The 22,695-nt window shown below is 43.2% G+C and overlaps 1 protein-coding gene across 1 annotated transcript; it reads right to left on the reverse strand.

Annotated features, from left to right (window-relative positions):
- Window positions 1-447: 447 nt before the first annotated feature.
- On the reverse strand, window positions 448-22,165 carry ANKRD22 (ankyrin repeat domain 22). Its single transcript, XM_032883052.1, has 7 exons — window positions 22,100-22,165; window positions 20,093-20,194; window positions 8,570-8,761; window positions 4,897-5,004; window positions 2,851-2,928; window positions 1,072-1,170; window positions 448-793 (listed from the first exon to the last, which is right to left on the reverse strand). The coding sequence occupies exons 2-7, from the start codon at window positions 20,111-20,113 to the stop codon at window positions 716-718; spliced, it is 576 nt and encodes a 191-aa protein (XP_032738943.1). The 5' UTR covers window positions 20,114-20,194; window positions 22,100-22,165; the 3' UTR covers window positions 448-715.
- Window positions 22,166-22,695: the final 530 nt, after the last annotated feature.

A 22,695-nucleotide genomic window follows, 5' to 3' on the forward strand; every position in this document is an offset into this window, starting at 1 on the left:
TGCTGGTTAAATTGGCTCTCCAGAGGGGCGCCTGGGGTCTCAGTGGGTTAAGCATTTGCCTTCGGCTCAGGTCACAGTCCCAGGGTCCTGGGATCCAGGTCCGCGTCAGGAGTCTGCTTCTACTTCTCCCTCTGCCCCTTCCCCTGGCATTTGCTGATTACTGTGGCATAAATACTCCCACCCCTGACGAGTGGGAGATGATTTTGTTGAAGTTGTTTCACCAAGTAAGTATTTACATATGAAGCTCATCTCCCATTCCCCCAACACATAGGTCCATACAAATATGTATACTTTGATTCTTCCTCTTACTATTCAAAAAGGACGGAGAGAAACAGCTGTCTTCTGGGCATGATATTGCCAGGTAAGAGCTACATAGCTGGGAAGAGAAAACCAAACCAGGTCACTCTGATCCTTTTCTTTGGAAGAGAATGAGCTTGAAATGTCACCTTTTTTTTTTGGACCCAAATGGAGACTCCAAGAGTTTTAGTGTTTCTCCTAGAAGTATGGTGACCATAGTGAACTCCACGGGGCAAAAGAAAATTCTAAATACAAAGCTCTTCCAAAACGTTAACCGTGGCAACGACTGTTACGGTTACCCATGGTAACCAAAAAAATCACAGCGTCCGGGTTCAACAGTCCACAGACCACTTGTCCAAAATGGAGATAGAATTCAGTCCTTTAACTTTTTCTACTTCTCCATGTGAGGCCACAAGGATTAGGATACTTTCCTTAGCATTAATTCAATCTGGGAAAACTTTAATCTCCGTGCAATATCCAGGGAACTCTCGCCACGCTGAGGAGAAAAAGAAATTAGAGTCATTTATCTCTGATACAGTCCAACGTCAAAGCCAAAAGTCTAGTAAACAGTCCAGATCGACTGATTCACACTCTTAGCAAGGGCCTTAAATGTCATTTGGCTCTAAGAGTAATAGGATAACTTAATTGCTTAATGAGGACAGTATGTTTTGCTCTTAAAAACATCAGAGGCAATTAATTCACTGCAACAAAAACCCGAACTCAGAAGACGATGCTGCTAGAAGGGACCTCGGATGCTTGTCCACAGATGCTTACCTTGTTCTTGATCATGGGGTCAGCACGAGCTTCCAGTAGTAGAGGGATAAGGGTCTGGTTTTTCATCTGACAGGCATAATGCAGGGCTGTGTAGCCATACTGAAACAGAGGACCAAACAGTGCATCTGCGCTCTTGGTATAATTTAAAGCACTAACTACAAGTGAAAAGAAATGTCTAGCTGGAGTGTTTGTGGCCCCCAGTTTTGGCTTTCAAAAAGCAGCCAAGCCACTGTGGTTTTGGCACGTGGGCAAAATAATATCAGACCTTATTAACTCTTCCGAGATCATAGTGAATAATGTTGCGATCGCTTACTTTTATTGAGTGGTGAGATGGTTTAAGTGGAAGATCTGGCTCCCAACGTGCCATGGGAAATAAAGAATCTAATTACCTAAAAATACAATGCACCACATCACTTAGAGGTGGAAAAACGACCTGAATATTCAGACAGTTTTAGAAAAATGGTGGGGAAAAATGTAATCATGCAACTAGAGACACACAGAGGACCAGAAAAGTAGGGGCCCCAGGGTGGCTAGGTTGGTTAAGTATCTGCCTTCTGCTCAGGTCATGATCCCAGCGACCTGGGATCGAGTCCTGCGTAGGGCTCCCTGCTCATCGGGGAATCTGTTCTAGCCTCTGCCTGCTGCTCCCCTTGGTTGTGCTCTCTCTCTTTCTCTCTCTGACAAATAAATAAAATCTTTAAAAAAAAATCTTCAAGCAATTTTGACCACAAAGTTTTCAACCTTTTGAATTTAAATGAGAAGACCAAGAAAAATCTTCAACAAACCTTTCCCTAATCTTTCATAACATCTTACTTAGTACATTTCAAAGTTATCTAAGGAAACGATGGAGTGTAGTGGTCATCTACTCCAATTAATCTAAAAATCCTATTTTAAATAAAAGGAAACACATGCTTTGCATAAACTTATTCCCTTGTGTTCTCCCACACAAATTAGGGACCACAAAGAAAATACTGGTTCATTTCGACTCTAATTTCAAATCGCCTACTTTTCTGATACCGAGTTGAGAAGCCAAAATTTCATCCAATCAATGGAAGCAAATGAAAGTTCATACCAATAAACATTTGATCCATTTACGATCATTTAAGGAAGGAAGAGGGGTACAGGGGTGAAAGGTAAAAACAAAACCTGATATTTAGAAACAGAAGTTCAGGGCTGCTGTCTGCTGGTCACTGCCCTCACCACCATCTGGGCTCTTGAACCTTGATCTTTACCGATCTAGTTAACAGATGGGGACTCCTACAAGTGGGCTGGGAGCTCAGCTGCAGCAGCCGGTACTCTGGGCCAGGCACTCTGCTAAGCACTTTACATAGTCAGCCTTGCAAGGTGGGTGCTGTCATCGTCCTCACTTTGCAGGTGAGCAAACCTACAAGCTTATGACCGGTCACAATGCACACAGGCAAAAAGGGACAAGCCTAGCTTGACACGTAGGCATTCGGACTCTGGCGTCTTCATGACGGAGGATGGGAGTTTCTTAGCAGAGCCTTCTTCTCCCATAACTTCTCACCAAGGGTGGAGCGGTTCTTTTAAAACATGTCCTCTAGTCAATAAAGATGTTATTCCCATGACTTTCATGGCAACAGCCTAACAACTTCAAGGCTGCCTGACTAGCAGTGAAAACGAAAAGAAAGCAAGCAAAACGTAAAGAAAGCCAGGGAAAACAGAGAGGCGTCTAGGAAAATAAAGCCAGTAAGTTTGTAGGTGACAAATACACACACAATTTTGAATATTCTTTCTAAACAACTGCACCCACGAACTTACACAGTCTGTGGCGTTCACGTCTACCCTGGCATTGAGCAACATTCGGACAAGAGCCTCATTCTGCTTGGTCTTTGACACCTGTTACAAAGAGCAAATATGGAAGACGTTCATTGACAACACTTTTCTCCATCTTATGCCTAGACTATTCTATTCAACAGATTTATTTTAATCCCAACCCCATTATGGGTCTCTGCATCGTTCTTAAAAAGTCCCCCACATCCCCGCCCCCTCTGATATCAGGCAGGTAAAGCCTGGGTTCTCAGAGTGTGGTCCTGGGACAGCTGCATCAGCCTCTGGGAAATTGGAAATGTGAATTCAGTGGCCCCATGCCAGACCTCCCTTCTTTGCCTGGTAAATCCATGTTTAATATCCCAGCCCAAGTCCCTCTTTCCTCCAGGAGGCTTTCTCTGACCTACTGCCCTTGGTGGAATCTCTCCTCTGGGAGAAGATCAACTCCCCGTATCACCTACTTCATAGTAAGTTTACATGCGTTTCTGTGGTTATTTCATTAATGACCCATTCTTCAGTCCTCTCTGACTCTCACGAGGACAAGAACAACACCCGTTTGCTTCCCGACTGCATCCCTCCCAACCAGCCATGTGTGCACAGAGTAGGTCCGCAGTAAGCATGTGCTGAATGATCGAACAAAGGAATGAAATGAACAAGACTCCTCAGAAATCCACGTTTCCTGCCCCCATCCCCTGAGATTCTGACCACAGGACAGGTTGAGCAACCCTCCAACATACCATTGCTTTAGGGAGGGCAGTTCTCAGGGAACAGGTGGGCAAGTCCTGAAGGTGAGCCCCTTCTCCTAGCAGGAAGCCCCACCCACTCTCCTTCTTTATTTGTAATTCCCTCCTGTGACAACATCTACACAGCCTAGATAGGCTCTGCCTTTCTCTGAAGTAACTCAGTCCTTTCTGGTCCCTTCCTCTAAAATGTCTTCTCTCGCCACTACACTTTGTGCTTAATTTTAAACCTCCGACTGTCTTCGAAAGCAGGGTTGTGTGGCAACAAGCTCTGAACGAGCCTTGTTCATCACTCTTGTGATCGTTCTGGAAATGAACGGCAGATCCCTCGCCTGCCTGGAAACGGCACATATACCAATGCTCTGCACTAAATATGCAATTAATTTTTTAAGAACTTTTCCAGGATATAAGCAGATGATGTGTTTCTCAGTGACTTGTGTTTTCTTTTTTCCATAAATCCAAGCATCGAAATCAGCATTATCATACTTAATTAGAATTTCACAAATTGTGACATTTAAATACCCAAGGAGGTAATTACACTTCTAATGGGCAGACTTCGTCCTGGAGCCTCTCGTAGCAAAAATAACCAATATCCATGATCTATTAGCTACGGGGAGAGGGGAGCTCGGTCATTTAATTGGATTAAGTGACACATCTGCTGAGTCATCTCTCAAGGATGGACATGGACTCCGGGGAACCAGATGGGAAAAAGGGAATGAGTCAGGGCAAAGCTGTCGCTCCATTTGAAAAAAACAAAATAGCCATCTCACACTTCATCTTCTACTCATAAAATGACTTGGGTTCCTACACCAAGTGTATCTTTCATTATTCAGCTCTGTCAAGGGGAAAGGTTGGCTTTAAATTATCTGTAAAGATGATTGGTGTTTGTCAACCTCTGGCTGCAAATATTTTGGGATCTGTTTTTTAACTCAAGACAGCGCAGGTCCAGAAAAATCGGAAACTCAAAGATGTGTGCAAAGACACAAGCGGGGATTTTTATTTTTTAAAAAAATTCGGGATTTTCTGCTTTCTTCATATGATTCTTAATCAAAATTAATTTAGTTTTCTAAATAAACATCTTACAGATGATTTTACCACAGATCAACCTAGTTGGCTGCCTTTCTTCTCACCTTCCTTCAATCCCAGCATTACATGGATATTGGAAATGTCATTTTTTGAATACCAACCAGGAGTTTATTTTGTTACTGTTTCTCTACATCGTACTGGCCCAGCAAAACTTGCTGAGTCATGCTGTTGATCTCTCCATTTACCCTTTGAGCACACGCGTGTTACTTACCATGAGGAAATACCCGATAAGCAGAACGGGCATTAAGAGGATGATGAGCAGGTAATCAAAGAAGGTAAATTTTTTCTTCACAGCGTAATGCAAGCAGTTTCTCTCTTTCTTAAAATTAAGAAAATAAAATAGAGAAATAAAGAAATTCTTTATTAACATTTGTCTCAAATTTCATATTTTCAGATTGCCGTATCAAAAATTTCATTCGTGGGGCACTTGGCTGGCTCAGTCAGTAGAGCATGCAAACTTTTGATCTCAGGGTCATGAGTTCAAGCCCCATGTTAGGCAGGAGAGTTTACTTTAAAAAGGGGCGGGGGGCACCTGGGTGGCTCAGTGGGTTGAGCCTCTGCCTTCGGCTCAGGTCATGATCTCAGGGTCTTGAGATCAAGCCCCACATCAGGCTCTCTGCTCAATGGGGAGCCTGCTTCCCCCTCTCTCTGCCTGCCTCTCTGCCTACTTGTGATCTCTCTCTGTTGAATAAGTGAATAAAATCTTAAAAAAAAAAAAAAGACTACATTATTAAAAAAAAAAAAAGGTTAGTTTATGCTTTTTATTTTTATGGTGGGTACCCATGGCAACTCTTTCTGTGGAGAGTGTCTGATTAATAAGGCCATGTCCCCATTGATGAGAATGTCAAAAACAGTACAGTCTACAGATTCTCAGGGCGGGCGCCTAGGTGGCTCAGTCAGTTAAGCAACGGACTCTTGGTTTTGGCTCATGTCATGATCTCAGGGTTGGGGGATGGAGTCCCCACGTGGGCTCTGTGGGAAGTCAGCTTGAGATTCTCTCTCTCTCTCTCCCCTTCTGCTTCTTCCCCCACTCACACGTGCTCTCTCTCTCAAAAAAGTCTATGAATAAATTTTTTTTTTAAAGATGGATTCTCACATGCATGTTAGTTTTATGGGGGGAAAATACATTGAGATATAAACATAGGACTGAATTCAGTGTGAAAAGCTATCATTATCCCTGACTCATCTATGGTATATGATTACTCATTTTGTGGTTTGTTTATGGGAAAATCTTAACCATGCGGCATATATTTTCCTGTTCCTACATGCATACATGCAGTGCCGGAAGAATGGAATTAAGTCAATTTAATTCTTCAAATATGTGAATATTTATCAGGCAACAGACTTAAGCTTCTAGAGGTTGTGGGGGGATGTAAAGCTTCCAGGCCTCATAATCGAACACAGGTAGACAGAAACAAGCCCAATAAATGTAATGCAAAACAGTCCATGGTGACTGGAACACCAACCAAATCAATGCGAAGAGAGAGAAAGCCAGAGAGAAAAGAGATGTTAGTTTCCACTTGGGGGGAGGTGCTGTTCTTACATAAGAAAAATTTTTGTTTTTTTTAATATATATGTTCTTTGTAAAAATTTTGTAAACTAGACAAGGATATAATTACAGAATTTAAAATCACCCATTATCAAATAGCCCAGAAATAACTGTTGACATTTTGGCTATATTGTCTTCCAATCTTTTAAAATGCATTATATGGGGACACCTCCTTGGCTCAGTCAGTTAAGCGGCTGCCTTCAGTTCAGGTCATGATCCCAGAATCCAGGGATCGAGCCCCAAATCAGGCTCCTTACTCAGCGGGGAGACTGCTTCTTCCTCTCTCTCTGCTACTCCCCCTGCTTGTGCTTTCTCTCTCTCTCTGTTAAACAAAATATTAAAATAAAATAAGATAAAATGCATTATGTCGAATTTTAAAATGTAAGGTCATACTGCATGTACAAAGTCATGTCCGCTTTTCTTTTCAATTCACATTTAGAATGTGTCATTTTCTCATGCCCTTTAAAACTTTTAAACATAGGACTATAACAGCTGTATGACTTCCTATTGACTGGAACTATTCTAATTTATTTAACCAAACCCTATCTGTTGGACATCTCGAGATTTTAACTTTTCATTTTTATAAATTACACTACTTGTGGACATCCTCATTCATAAAGCTTTGTCAACATTTCCAAATTGGTCCTTAGCAAAAGTTTCCAAAAGTATAATTGTTGACATGAACAGTATGAATGCTTTTCATATTGTATTGCTAAACTGTGCTCTGGTAAAATCATAATGATTTAAACTTCCTTCCTGATCAACATTTGGTTTCCTTTTTTAATCCTGGTCAATTTGACAGGAAATATATATATATATATATATATATATATATATATATATATAATTTTATATATATATAAAATTTGTTTCCATAGAATTGTTGTTCTTTATTAGGCCTGTGCATATGAAATCACCAGCAGAACTGTGTGTTCTATTTTAAGGCCTTTGTTTATTTAGTACTTCTGAAAATAAGTCCTAAACATAGATTTAAGAAATGAGAAGGCACTTTAAATTATTAACGTACCAAGATTAGCATTGGGGGAAAATTAAGAAGATTAAGCATTTAAAAATGACTAAAAATATTTTAAAAATAGAAAATGGGAGCCAAACCCTTCTTGTAATAAGATCTCTCATTTTCTAAAGTATCCCTCAAGTCCTTTCCAAGATGTTCATGATACCAGAGGATCCAGTAGGGCTGGCTCAGGTTCTGTCCCTTCTGGGCCCCACCCCTGTGTCGACCAGCATCTCCTGCCCACAGCTTCTGAATAAGCACGTCTCCCAACAGAGGTCGTGAATCCGCAGATGTCTGTCTTTGCCACACGCGGCAAAGCACACATGGCTGGGTCCTCAGCTGCGAGCTGGGGAGAGCATGTCATAGTCTCCACTAAGCTGCATATCTGTGAGATCCAGTGCAGGCCTGACTTGCTTTTAAACCCAACCAAGAAAAAAAAAACAAAACAAAACAAAACAAAAAAAAAAACAGTTCAAACAAGAAGGTCTAGGAGTGATCCATTCTGATAATATATTTTTGCTCTAGATGAGCTGGTCTTGAACCTGACTTGGAAGGGGTCAAGGGGGCCCTACAGGCTGCTTTTCCTCACTGAATGTATGTGAGTGGGAACAGGGCACTCATAATTATTACAAATAATGTGCTTTAAATGTTGCTTATTGCTATGATGCACACACGGAATGTTCGAAGGTGTTCTGAAAGGATGCTCGGGGCAATACACACGTGTTCTGTTCTTCCTTGATTCTGAAGTTTCCATCAGCTAACCCTACATCTTAAGTACAATCTTTATGCCTTTCTGGGTAGCTTCAAGGAGCCTCTGGTTCACGAGCTTGTTTGTCCTGGACAAATGTCTCACTGGCATCCTTCAGTCCAAGAGCAAACTGTAGGATCTTCTGGAGAACATTGACCCAGTAGGTAAAAACCTAAAGACATAACACCACCGGGCCAATAATTTTTTCCAGGAAGTCTTTCCCATTACTTCTGTGATGGTTGAGGAAGACGAGCAGGAGGGGGAAGCCAGAAGGCATGGAACAGCGTGGGGAGGAGGAGGAAAAAAAGGAAGAAGCTCTCACTAGTCAAATGAGTGAACCATTACCTTTTCAGAAATACAAGGACATACTGAACCTGCTGAATGAACTGTGATTTATTTGGCTTTTTAGCCTAATAGAATAGTATGTATCTGTCCCTCTAAAGTAAGGCAAAAAAAATTTTTTTTGGTATCAGGAGCTACAAACAATGAGAAAATGGCATTCACTACTTCCATTGCTGTGGGGAGAAAGGATTACCGTGGTCATTGACTCTACTCATGTGTAATGGCCTCACCCGGTTTTTGAGGTTCACATCCGCATTTCTTTTTAAAAGGAAGGAAACAATTCTTAGGTGTCCTCGCCTACAGGCACAGATCAGGGGAGTGTCTCCATTGAAGTCATCTCGCACATTGATGCAAGCGCTGTCTTCTCTCACCCATCGCCACACTTGACCCAAGTCGTTCTGGTAGGCCGCCTGGCAGATGGGCTGACAGGGGAAACACAGAAGCAGATTTTGCAATAGGGGTATAATGAGACCACCCCCCCCCCAATAGGAGAGAAATCCTCACGCAGTCACTTAAACCTTGTGTGTTTCCAAATTGTAATATATTGCTTTGTGTGAGCTCTTTGGTCTCCCTTTGCCTAGGCTTAAAACTCAGCCTAAGTCCATGAGGAGCTCTAGGGATTTCCTAGATTGCTTGGCAGTCAGATGTGTTTGCTGAAGGAGGGAAAACGTGGAAGCAATACTGGAGATTCAGGTCAGGGATGAAACTGTCTGGTGGGCGGCTGGGTAGAGGAGGCCTGTCAGAAAGGCAGGACTTCACTGAAGACAAAATAGGCATGTTGGGGGAGGGGGGTTTGAGGGCAGCCCTGGGAGATGAGATGAAGACATCTGACCCCCGGTGCTCAAGGAACCCAGCACAGGAGCAAAGACCTATTTTAGACAAATAATACATAAACAACAAATTAATTAACTGCATTTGATGCTTTTTATCTCCAGAATGTTAGAAGGAGCTTTGCAAAGCACGATGGGGGCTCACCAGCAAGACAGAAGCCTACCTCCCCTTGCCCCCTTTGTCCCTCCTTCTGGACTTCCCCTTCCCCTTCTCCTTCTTCAAGATTTTATTTATTCATTTCACAGACAGAGATCACAAGTAGGCTGAGAGGCAGGTGGAGGGAGGGGGGGAGCAGGCTCCCTGCCCAGCAGAGAGCCTTTAACCCACTGAGCCACGCAGGTGCCCCTGGACCTCTCTTCTGTTTTCAAGATCTCACGTTCGGTTCCTTCCACCTGGGCCTCTGCCCTCCCTGTTCCCTCGGTGCAAACCCATTTTCCCCTTCTCTGCCCTCCTGGCTGCCTGCTGACCCGTCCTTTGTACCCTCACTTTATTTTTACAGTACTTACACAGCACCGACACACGGTAGGCAAATACTGAATATCCTCAGACCGATTTTAATTAGAGAGAGAGAGAAAGAAAGAAAGAAAGAAAGAAAGAAAGAAAGAAAGAAAGAAAGAAAGAAAGAAAAAAAGAAAAGACAAGACAAAGAGCCCTTAGAATAATACCGGGCACAGAGATGGGGCTCAGTTTATGGAAATTATTGTTCCTGCTCACTCGGTCCTTCTTTAGTTTGGAAACAAAGTCAGACCTCCCCTGGGTGCCAGCCGCCGCTGTCGGGGATCAGGGAGGAGAATAAAATGGGTCAGTCTGCACCCCATGAAATGTATTTACCAGCGGGGGAATACGGTGTGCGCATGCGCGCCCGCACACAGACTCAACAGTAGGAAAACAGAGTTCAAGAAGCACGGATTCGGGTTACTCAGCACCAGCTGGGGCAGAGCTCAGGGTCATTGGCTAATCAGTTCATGTTCTAACATGGCCAAATGCCACAACCTGTGAGGGTTTTGTGGGGGTTTTTTTAAGATTTTTTTTTTTTTTTTTTTTGAGAGAGAGAGAGCGAGCGAGCGAGAACGAGCGAGCATGAGAAGCAGGAGGGTCAGAGGGAGAAGCAGACTCTCCACCAAGCAGGGAGCCCGATGTGGGACTCGATGCGTGACTCCAGGATCATGACCTGAGGCAAAGGCAGCTGCTTAACCAATTGAGCCACCCAGGCGCCCAACCAGTAAGATGCTTTTAAACGCAAGGCCCCACTCATGAAAGAAACATCCCAAAGGAAAGTCAGCTGGGGAACAGATAAGAGGAGAGCTTCTGTACCCCAAAAGCAAATGAGCACCATACAGGGGTCTGAAATGCAGTAGAAATGCACAATCATACAACTCACTTTTCTACTACCCTGAAGTCATCCCTTGACTAGAACTGTCACCAGCTGGGCTCAGCAGTGTCCCCGGATTTTCTGTCTGGCTGACACAGAAGTGACCAGAGCCGTTGAAAGGACACAAACTGGCTTGTCCTTGCGGTTCTGCTCCTAACTCCTTGGTGACCGTGGACAAATCTCTTCCCCTCATGTGTCTCTGTGTCCTCAGTCATGAAGCAAAGGAATAAAGTAAAAGTTGTTTCATGTTGTCACACCCTATGACTGTCATACCCCAAACTGCAAGTCTTTCCCTAACCAATGCTTCCTCCGCATCAACAGTAAGGTCAACACATAGTCTTTTTTTTTTTTTTTAAGATTTTTTTTATTTTAGAGAAAGAGAATGCGAGCGGGGAGAGAGGCAAAGGGGTGGGGGGAGAGGCAGAGAATCTCAAGCAGACTCCCCACTGAGCACAGAGCCCAAAGCAGGGCTCAATCCCACAACCCTGAGATCATGACCAGGGCTGAAATCAAGAGTGGGACACTTGACCGACTGAGCCACCCAGAAGCCCCAGAGAACTAGTCCTTTTTAAGCACAAACACGGCTCAGAAACTTCCCAGGGAGATGCCCTGTCACTTAAATTTAAATAACAAACAAAATGGAGCTAAATACAGCAGTATTAAGTGTTAAGACACCCAGTGCCAGGGGCACCTGGGTGGCTCAGAGGGTTAAAGCCTCTGCCTTCCGCTCAGGTCATGATCCCAGGGTCCTGGGATCCAGCCCCACATCGGGCTCTCTACTCAGCAGGGAACCTGCTTCCCTGCACCCCCCCCCCGGCCTGCTGTACTGCCTACTTGTGATCTCTCTCTCTCTCTGCCAAATAAATAAATAAAATCTCTAATTAAAATTAAAAAAAAAAAAAAAAAGACACCCAGTGCCTCTCAGGGCTTCCTTAACCCCACTCGGGGGATCGTACTTAATACATCAACCCGACCTTATCTTTTAATCTTTCCGAAGCTTCCTATATCCCAGGCACAGAGTTTCCGTGGGTCCCTCCACACAAGAGGTGTAGGAGTTGAGTGAACCCCAGAAAAGGCTCTATGCTGTTGAGAACTCCCAGTGTCCACCAGGGGGCAGCTCGGGGTCACGAAAGCACGGACAAGGACAGGAGGGAAGTCCGAGGGAAATCTAGGGTCCAGAAACAGGAAGAGGCTGTCCCCTGGGGCTGAGGGAAGTGTTATTATGGATTCTGTTGACCTCTGAAGCTTCTGGAACTTGGAAGAAGTCTCGGTAAAGGGGAAGCCCGTGGAGAACCTGGAACACTGTCGTGATGATTCTGTCCCTTGGTACTCCTCCCTCCATTCTCATAGCCAAAGATCTGAGGAGGATTTGTGCTTTTTGAAGCAAAATGATTCGGGTAATTCTGATGCACTCAAGAAAAGTCTTCTCAGAAAACAAAAGAAGACGTGTTCTTCCCCTTCAGATTAAGCAACCCTAGGGAATGATATCAAAGGCTTCATTTTGTTGGTACAATTAATCACAGGCTGTTCTTTCTGGTGACTCATTTTGTCACACATTGGGATTTGGAAATTTCTTGGTAAGTTCTTTCTTCCGGGTCAATTAAAAGGCACAGGAATTTTTTTTTTTTTTTTTTTTAGAAGGTTTTCTTAGCCCCATGGAGCCTTTATGGAACATGAAGGAAGGTCCCAGAAGTGCTTGGATTGTGAGGAATGGTAGCAATGAGGAGACACAGACGCAGGACACAGTTATCTGTTTAGTATTCTTTCTCCTACAAGGTCCGCTTGGGAATATGTTGTCTTCGCTGCTGGGAGGCCAGAGGAGCTTCCCTGCTGACTTCAGACCCTAGAAGCTCTGAGGTCAGTGATGACAACTGGGAGAGAGCAAGACAGCCTCCCCCTCAGGAGGAGGAGAAATGGCGTGTCCTAGTTGCCAGGATGGAGCCAATCAGAAGCCCAGATATCTCCCTACTGCCTCAGACCACCAAACAGGTGAGTGCAGAGCCTGGAGGAAGCAGGAACCTCAGCCTCACATCCTTTTGAACACTCGGACCTTCTGTCAAACAATGACTGCCCGAGGGAGAAGAGGACCAAGCTAGAATGATTGGAGCACAGGTGATGCCAAGAAGCAAAACAACCTCTAGTCGGACCTGTGAGTCTCTAAATTCCGTATAGACAGTGAGCCTTGTTACTCACACCTGGACGAGCCGCTGTCACCAGCACACCTTTGTATATCCTCCGTCCATCATTCCGATGGGCTCAACCGTCCATGCTTCCAGTTCCCCACATACCTGTCCCCTGTCTGGGACTCGCCCCAAGCTCCCGAGACTGGTGCTCATTCTTCAGTGCTCAGCTCCAGTGTCATTATCTAAGAGGAACCTCGGGTAAAAGATCATACGTGCAACCCCACCCTCTCCCCCCGTATATCCTCTCATCAGCCTGATGCTTCTTTGATGCCACTCTAAATTATTTATACTTATTTTTTTCATGTGTATATTCATTTTTTTTAAGATTTTATTTACGTATTTGACAGACAGAGATCACAAGTAGGCAGAGAGAGAGGGAGGAGGAAGCAGGCTCCCTGCCAAGCAGAGAGCCTGATGCAGGGTTCAATCCCAGGACCCTGAGATCATGACCTGAGCGGAAGGCAGAGGTTTTAACCCACTGAGCCACCCAGGCGCCCCGCGTATATTCATTTTTGAAGCTGGTAACTCCAAGAGTTCAGGGTCCACTTCTATTTACTTATCACTATCTACCAGGAGCAGCGTGAGCCTGGAATGTGTGATCAGCAAATATTGTGGATTCGATAAATGGATGAGTGATCAAAGGAAGAAATATTTACAGATTTTTGGTCCCAGTTCCTGTTCCTACATTCAAGTAATCATTTCCTCTTAAAAATGTGACTTGGTACATTATCATTTGTAAAAATATTTCTATAAGGAAAGAATTAAGAAACCAATTAGAGTAGTGCTTTTTTTTTTCTTTTTTGAATACACGGTGCCAGTACTAGGGGTTCAACACACAAAGTAGAGAGAGCTGGTAAGATCGTGAAGGAGGCATCTTGTTTCCATCATCTCTGCCTTTCTGTTTCTCGTATCACGGAATGACTCGACGCTAAACCAGATCTCACCCTGCTGTCATTTTATAGATACAAAGTCCCACAGGGTTCCCAGCTTGGTCAGTATAAATTCTACGTTTTCTTGACTTTTGGTCCAACGGCCTTCCCATCGCCCACAACTCTCTTCCTGTCTCCCTGAGTTCTTCCCCTCAACTCTACCAGCTCTCCCCAAAAGCCCTGTTTAACCTCCACTGTTCTGTGGACATTATATGTCAATACAATCTTTCTCCTATTTGCCATGTGCCTTTTTCTATAGTAACATCTGCCTCGCTGACAAGCAGGCCCATGCCCAAAAGATTAATGTTAATGGTGGTGGTGGTGGTGGATATGTGTCTGTGAGTCCTTCTGCTCATAGATCTCCTTATCATTAGACTTTTCCAGGTTTAAAGAGATACATCATTCTGATATGATTTTCATTTCTTTTAGGGCCTTTTCCCCAGCTGACAGGGACAAGAGTCTACAGAATGTTCTACAGTTCTCTAAAGCATGAATTCCTGACCTCTTTGAGTTGAGTTCCTACACATCTTCCTTCTTTCTAATTTTTGTAGTACTGCGCAGGGCAGTGCTTGTCTGCTGGATAGTGGTAGAAGGCAGCTCTCTGGAACCTGGATTTAGGGTTCCCTATTCTTTTTCCTCCGAGAAACAGCCAACAGTGTATCTTAGTGGGGAAGCATTCTGGCAGAGAGCAGGGCGGTTAAGACCAACACATTCATGGAGTATGGTGTCCCTCTCGAGAAAGCAAGCAGACACAGAGCTTTGCGTGTTCATCAGTGGGGTAAGCATAATTCCTTTGAGTAGATAAACACAGGTCTCCTCTCACAGCCCCCGATCTCCAGCCAGGAAGTACGTTTAGCTGCATTACTCTGGTCAAGTTGCTTAAACTCTCTTTGCCTCAATTTTTTCATTTGTGAAATAAAGATAATAATAGTGATTCTCTAATATAGTTTCTCTGAGTGTTAAATCATTAACGCACATGAAGTGCTTAGAACGTGACCACATATGTAACAAGCCCTAATTAAATGTTTGCTGTGGTTGTAAAAAGTGTGAACAAATACGTTTGATAAGGGCTTATGTGAGTCAGTCCTGTTTCAGCGCCCAGCCTCCCGAGCACGGATAGATCCTTCTAATCCAGGTTCTCTCACTGAGCTCTAAGCCTATCCTCTGTTGCAGATGTTAGCACAACCCGGGAATGCTTCCTTATGCTCTCCTTCTTTCTTAAAAATACTTCAGGAACATCCCCAGTGTCCACGGATGGATGAAGGGACAAAGGTGTGGCATATATATGACAGGGAATATTACTCAGCCATAAAAAGGAATGAAACCTTGTTATTTGCAACATGGATGGACCTCCAGGGCATTCGGCTAAACAAAGTAAGTCAATACAGAAAAGCAAATACCATATGACCTCATTCATATGTGGAATGTAAGCAACGTCAACAGCAGCAAAATAAAAACCACAAAAACAAAAACAAAAAAATCCAGTGCACGATAATAGATCGGCAGTTGCCTGGGGTGGGGCGGGTGGGGAAGGTGAAATGTGCTAAATTGGTGAAAAGTGTAAAAAGGTACAAATTTCCAGTTATAAAATGAATAAATCATCAGGATGTCCCGTACAGTGTGGTGACTATAGTTAATTCTGTATTGTGTATTTGGAAGTAGGTAAGGGAGTGGATCTTGAAAATTCTCATCACAAGAAAAAAAATGTGCAACTTTCTGTGGCGATGGATATTAACAGAACCTACCGTGATGATCACAGACAAATACAGAGTCATTGTGTATTTGAAACTATTGAAGCATTTGAAACTAATATGTTATGTCAATTATTCCTCTCTCTCTCTCTCTCTCTGTGTGTGTGTGTGTGTGTGTGTGTGTGTGTGTGTGTGTATCCCAAAATATACCTCTGGCATGATTATTTTGCACTGAAGTCGACTGAGAGGAAGCAGCTATAAGGAAAGCTCTGCCTTCCTCCTATTCAGCTAAAAGCCTGACATAAATTTATGAAGGGGCTTCCCCTCCGCTCTCTGCCAGGAAGGACAAAAGTCCCCCTTGTCAGCCCAGAGAAGTCACCAAAGGACTCGGCATAATAATGGACTAAGCAGCCCCGATCTTCCATTAGCTCCACCGTATATTTGTCCTCCATGATCTGCTACCCTACAAACTCAAAGTCTGAGTCTCTCCTGGGTCTGATCGCTTCTCTAGAAACGTATGGTCCCTTGGTTGAGATGCTGTCAGAGTAACTGGGAGTTTCTCACCGTGGGGTACTCCCACGGATATGCATGAGGCCCACACCAATAAACTTCTGTTTCTTTTTCTTTTGTTATGATTTCAGTTGTCAGTCAGATTTGCAGGGCTCCAGCCAATCAACCCAAAATGAGTAGAGGGACAAAGAATTTTTCCTTCCCCTAGGGAAAAAAATGACAAGCTTACCACTTGCTTCCCACACTCAAACTGGGGAGTTGAATTCTACTAAAAGTCTTTTATTTTTTTTTTAACAGATGCCTGATGACGAGCACAGTTATCAGGATGAGCACTGAACAATATGGACAATTGTTGAACCGCTATGCTGCACACCTGAAGCTAATATAACACTGTATGTTAACTCTACTGGAATTAAAATTGTCTTTTTTTTTTAAGATTTTATTTATTTATTTGACAGAGAGATCACAATTAGGCAGAGAAAGGGGGGAAGCAGGCTCCCTGCTGAGCAGAGAGCCCGACGTGGGGCTCGATTCCAGGTCCCTGAGATTATGACCTGATCCGAAGGCAGTGGCTTAACCCACTGAGCCACCCATGTGCCCCTAAAATTGTTTTTAAAAGGTACTTTGAGGCAGTCTAGGACCAAAGAAAGGGCAGGCCTGGGGTGCTCTTGCCCTGTTCTTAATTTAGTGGTTCCCATTCTTTACACTAAGGCAATGCAGAGCTGTTGGCCGAGGGCAGAAGAGAGACTGGAACATACATCACAGATGGGTCGGTTACGTTTATGTATTTGAGGGATTACTCCAGAGTGTCACAACTTCTTTGAAATCAGAGATGGGAGAGTCTCACAGAAGGGCCACCCCAGACCTTCTGCCTCAAGACACCAGACAGTAAGGTTAACCTTTTTTTTTTTTTTACCCTTTCAGAGGTAACCCCCACACACGACTACAGTTGCCCCTTACAGAAAGCAAGCTAAGTTTTCTTCTGAGCTAAAATGACCCAGGGTGCCTTGGTGGCTCAGTGGGTTAAGGCTCTGCTTTCAGCTCAGGTCATGACCTCAGGGTCCTGGGATTGAGCCCCACGTCAGGCTCTCTGCTCAGCATAGAACCTGCTTTCCCCTTTCTCTCCGCCTACTTGTGATCTCTCTCTGTGTCAAATAAATAAATAAAATCTTAAAAAAAAAAAAAAAATAAAAGGACCCACTTCTCCTCAGTGCTTACATCCATTGCTCAGGCCAGATTGTTCCAGTCCTGGGCATGGAGTAACACGCAGTGTTAGTCTAGGTGACATCTGGGGATACTGAGTATCTTTAAAACCTTGAGCAGAATCAGCACAGCTCTAGAACCCACTGCCCTGGGCCCCACGCCTCTATCTAAAGCCAGCAAACACGCCACAGTCCCCGCAGCAGAGCCCAGCGAGAGCACGCTCATACCGGCTGAGGGTCTCCAATATCAACCATGGGGGAGGAATGAGACGGAATGAGACGTCAGAACAGATACATCCACTCCGCAAACAGCATCCTGGGCCCAGCTGATACTGGAGAAGATTTAACACTTACTCCCAATACAAACCTGCCACTAGAGCTAGTCCTACTAATGACTTTACAATCCTCAGTGGTGGCCACTTTTATCTTAAGAAAAAAAAAGAAGTTGATATCAAGGGGGAATTCTGCAAGTTGAGAAACTGTTTGCCAAAATGATAGTCAACTGCCTTCTTTCTGGAAACAGTGGACTTTCCAGAGATCATGTGTTTCACATCACTGATGTTGGAGTTAGTGAACAAGTGTGCACAATCAGATGGAAGTTTCTAGAATCCACGTCCATTTGTGATGTGGATTGGCATGGCCAAAACATCTAATTCAACACTACCTTAGGTTACCTTTGGTTCAATATTAATTATGAGTTTTGAATAATTATCTGTGAGTTTCTAGGTATGTTAGGGATTTTTAGGGGTGTGTGCATACATGTGGGTTTGTGTGTGTGTGGTTGTTGGATCTGTCTTTAAATACAGTAAATTCCAAGTCGCTTTGTCCTCCATATATTTGGAAAGTGAAACACTGATTCCACTTCTGGGGATAGTCTCATAGATACTGAAGGTGTTCAAGGTAAGTCTCCCCACTTTAGCATGTGAACTCTTCTGAGCCAGAGGCAATCAAGATCCAGCAGGCTCAAAAGAAACTTTTGCCCTGCCCTAAACTACTAAGAAGAAATTAAATTAGGGGTCTCTCCCAGAATGAGTTTTTTCCAGAAATAAATTTTATCTGAGGGACCATTAGTAGAGCAGAGCACACATCTCATGGTTAAACATCTGTTCTCCTTTTCACCTGTGAATGGTCTTCTCTCCATTGAATCCTGGGTCCTACTGCATGCCTTAGTTCAGGATGGCATATGTACCTCATTTTACCTTTCTGTCCTTGAACTCTCGGGTTGGTAGGGTTCCCATATATACAAAATTAAATTTGATTTTCTTCTGTTAATCTGTCTAAGGTCAGTTTAGTTCTTAGACAAGTCAGAAGAAATGTTGAGGAGTAGAGGAAAATTTTCTTTTCCCCAGCAATACTTAAAAACAATTCAACAGGGGCGCCTGGGTGGCTCAGTTGTTAGGTGTCTGCCTTCAGCTCAAGTCATGATCCCAGGGTCCTGGGATCGAGCCCCCCCACCCCAGTGTCACTCAGTGGGAAGCCTGCTTCTCCCTCTCCCACGCCCCCTGCTTGTGCTCCCTTTCTTGCTATGTCTCTCTCTGTCAAATAAATAAAATCTTAAAAAAAAAAAAAACAATTCAACATATCTTACCTTGCCTTGACTCATTCAACTACTTGCCAAATCAACACCCCATTAACAAACAATTGTACTGTGCAGAGACATTTTTTTTAAAACATAATTATTCTCAGGACCTAGATCGAACCTGGCTACTCCAAGTGTGGTCCACCAAGTGTGGTCCGGGGACCAACAACATAAGCTTTGAGGAATGGAGATCCATAATCTTCGGCCCCACCCAGATCTACAGAACAAAAATCTGCAGTTGAAAAGATCTAGGTGATCTTTACTCACATTAAAATTTGAAAAGCCCAAGCCTCAGAGCAATGCTTTACTCCAGTGGGTGGTAAACCGATCACCTATGGGAGAGTCACCTGGGATGTTCCCCCAAAAGCTGTTTCCCGACCCTACTACAGACTGAGTGCGTGAAATGGACTGTCTGGGCTGGGAGCTCTCGACATTGCATTAAGCAAGTTCCTGTCCCTTAGTTTCCTCAAACTCCAGCAATCTAAAGTTTGAGAAACACTGGGGTAGTAATTGTCGGTTTCATATATATGATCTCTTCACCAAACTAGAATCACTGAGCAAGACACGCCTGGAATTTTAAACTAATCAACGAGTATACTGACTATAGAAAGACATGCACAGACACGCACCTGCACCAGATAGGTATTAGAAACAATTGCAAATGCAGAGAAACTGTCTTTAATACGAGGAGGAGAACCACCCAAGGAGGTTGCATTGAGCATTTGTAATGAAATGCAGAATAACCGGTTAATTGTGTTAGAGAGGAAAGGGAGTAAATTGTGCATAATAACATCATTACCCCTTACACTCTTGTATATACATTACTAGTACTCCTTTGACACATTATTACAAATTTATTTGATTCTAATAGGTTACTTTCAATACAGCGGGAAACATTTTTTGGATTGATCAGATGGGAAAAGAAAAAACTCAAAGTATCACAAATATATTCTGCATTTATCCTCTTTTATACAGGGATAATCTCTATTTATAATGGCCGCTACTGAATTTCTTTCAAATGCCAAGTTGAAAGGTGTCGCTCTGTCTGTGTGGTTCCATAAAGGAGCCGGTCTATTTTTGTATGTTTAGAAAATCCAGTTGGATACAATTTTCATTTTTCCACTGGAAGTTTGACATCGAAAACAAGACTCTATTAACTCCATTTTCAGAAGTTCCTGCAAGATCCAAATTACCCCCACAAACATCTAGACATCGTGACATAGATAGCATATTGCTCTCACCTTGGACGTGGGTAGAGTTTTAGAATTAGAAAATAATTGGCTTTAAAATTTTAAATATATCAAAAAGATGAATACACAGCTCTTTGTTTTGGCTTAACACTCACAGAAAGCTAATCAAGAAAAGGACACATTTTTACAGGAGCAGGAAATTACATTTGAAAGGCAAGAGCAGTTTTCAACACCTTTGGAATCTCACTTCCAGAAAGGTCACATACCTCAGAGTATAGGATCCCCATGCCGGCCCTTCGCAGATTGGTGTCACCCTTACCGCTTCTGGAATCTTCTGAAAGTATTTCTGATTAACATAAAATCCTTCCCTGCCAAGAGAAAGGTCCCTAGAAGCTGAGGCTGGTGGCACGTCCTTTCTTCCCACACTTGTGGAATGCTCTTCCAATAACACAGGCAGCAACACACCTACTAGAGAGCCCAGCCCAACGCAGCACGGGCATTGGTTTACAGCGCAATGACCTAAGTGTGCATCATCTAAAGTTACAAGCCCGAGGAACCAGTTTCTGAGTCACATTTGCTCTGCCAGTAGTGATATGTGGAGAGAAGGGAGCAAAGTCAAGGGGAAAGGGAAGTTCCCAGCCTCACAGGAAGGACTCAGGGTTCAAAATAGGGCACGGTAGTTAAGACATTTCCTAATTGAAATCTGGTTTTCAGTGGCTATTGAGAAAGGCTAGGGATGAGCAGACTTGCTTGTTAGAACCACGTATATCTACCCTGGACTTGACTTTCATGAAAAATAATCCTCAAGGGGCACTTGAGCGGTTCAGTCATTTAGGCAGCCAACTCTTGATTTTGGCTCAGGGCATGATCTCAGGGTCCTGAGATCGAGCCCACTGTCAGGCTCCATACTCAGCATGGATTTGCTCAAGATCGTCTCCTTCTTTTTTTTTTTTTTTAAGATTTTATTTATTTATTTGACAGAGATCACAAGTAGGCAGAGAGGCAGGCAGAGAGAGAGAGGTGGAAGCAGGCCCCCCAACAAGCAGAGAGCCTGATGCGGGGCTCTATCCCAGGACCCTGGGATCATGACCTGAGCCGAAGGCAGAGGCTTTAACCCACTGAGCCACCCAGGTGCCCCAAGATCACCTCCGTCTCCCTCTGCCTCCCCATCCTGCTCAAAAAAAAGAAAAGGGGGGGGGATAGAAAAATAATCTTCAAAACTGTCATTATGGATTTTTGCTATCCCTTTTTTTAAAGGTTTTATTTATTGATTTGACAGAGAGAGACACAGCGAGAGGGGGAACACAAGCAGGTGGAGTGGGAGAGGGAGAAGCAGACTCCCTGCTGAGCAAAGAGCCCAATGCGAGACTCGATTCCAGGACCCCAGGATCATGACACAACTGAAGGCAGACACCTAACGACTGAGCCACCCAGGTGTCCTGGATTACTTGCTATCCTTAAGCATGGATAAAGTCATTTGTTTCTCCTTGATGGTCCTGATTAATATAAATAAATTAAATAATAGATGAAGTTTTTAAGCCATATTATTTTATAGACATAAATGTGTTCACTTGCAAGGGCATTTTGAATAAATCTTGAGCAATTCAAGTTGAAAAAACTCAGATCTTTGAAGATTTCAGTCCCATTTATATCCTAGGTAATTAAATTATCCTTCAATGTTTAAATTATACTTATAATATCACTATATTTAATTTTCTTTCATAAGTACTTTAATTCTGAACCTAACAAGTAATACTTCCCCAGCGACATGGTCTCATATATCTAATAAACTTATTAACATAATAAAATTAGTTGTCTTAAAAGTTCTAATATAAATTCAGCCAAATTCTTTTATAATATTCAATTTTAACATTGTAAGTCTGAGATCAGTTGCCCCATTACATGTTTTAAACGGAATCACCAGGCCACTTGGTCAAACACGGTAATACAGCAAATCTCTTCAACATTCTAAACGTTTTATATAATAAATATAATGCCAACCATTCACACATTATCTCTGAACACAATCACAGCTAAGTATGGAAATTTTCCAGAATTAGAAAATCCACACACACCCATGAAAGAACCAGTTTCAATCATCCCAAGCAAACTGGTGTGATATTTCCAGTCTCTGAAGTTTTTTCAGTGGCCAAGAATAAGGGGCCAGGATCCAAGACCTGAGCCTACGTATATTCAGGGAACTTCTTCCTACTCTCCTGATGGACATCATGAGCTATTTTTATAAGCTTTATAACAAGAATTACATACTTTACCTTGGACTTGGCTTTCGGACCAACCTCCCAGGAGTTAAGAATTAACAAATTCTTCTGTTGAAGATGGGAGTCTTCAGTAACCACCAACGTAGCAGCTGACTTTCCTTTTGGCTTGGTTTGATTTTGCGTTTCTTAAAACACTTAAGACATTTGAGTATCTTTCCCTTTGACGTAAACATTAACGTTTTTTCCACTGGGTGCTTCACGTTCTTAGGCAAGTCTTCTATAACCCCTTTCAGCTTCTTTATAACCTCTTTCAACAAATTACTGGCTCCATAACTCTTCGCCCTCCCTGCCTCTCTAAGGCTGCTGCTGGCTTCCTTCTCCAAGCTCCTTCCTCCCTGATCCAGAGGATTCTTCAACTTCCTGTCAGGACCAAAACTCACCTAATTGGATTCCGTGTCTCTCTCTTGACTTCATCTAGAAAGGTAGCAAAACACACCACCCTAACATATGCCTCTTGGACATAAGGATTGTTTTGATACAGTTGTTTCTGAAAACCTTCAGACACACAAGAGAATCTCTGAAAACAGAGAAGTTACTTTTTTGTAAAGGACATTTACATATATAAAAGAAATTTCCCAGTTACTAAGGTG

The sequence above is a fragment of the Lontra canadensis genome, unplaced genomic scaffold (assembly GCF_010015895.1).
Source record: "Lontra canadensis isolate GAN:19392208 unplaced genomic scaffold, GSC_riverotter_1.0 scaffold85, whole genome shotgun sequence".
NCBI lineage: Eukaryota > Metazoa > Chordata > Mammalia > Carnivora > Mustelidae > Lontra > Lontra canadensis.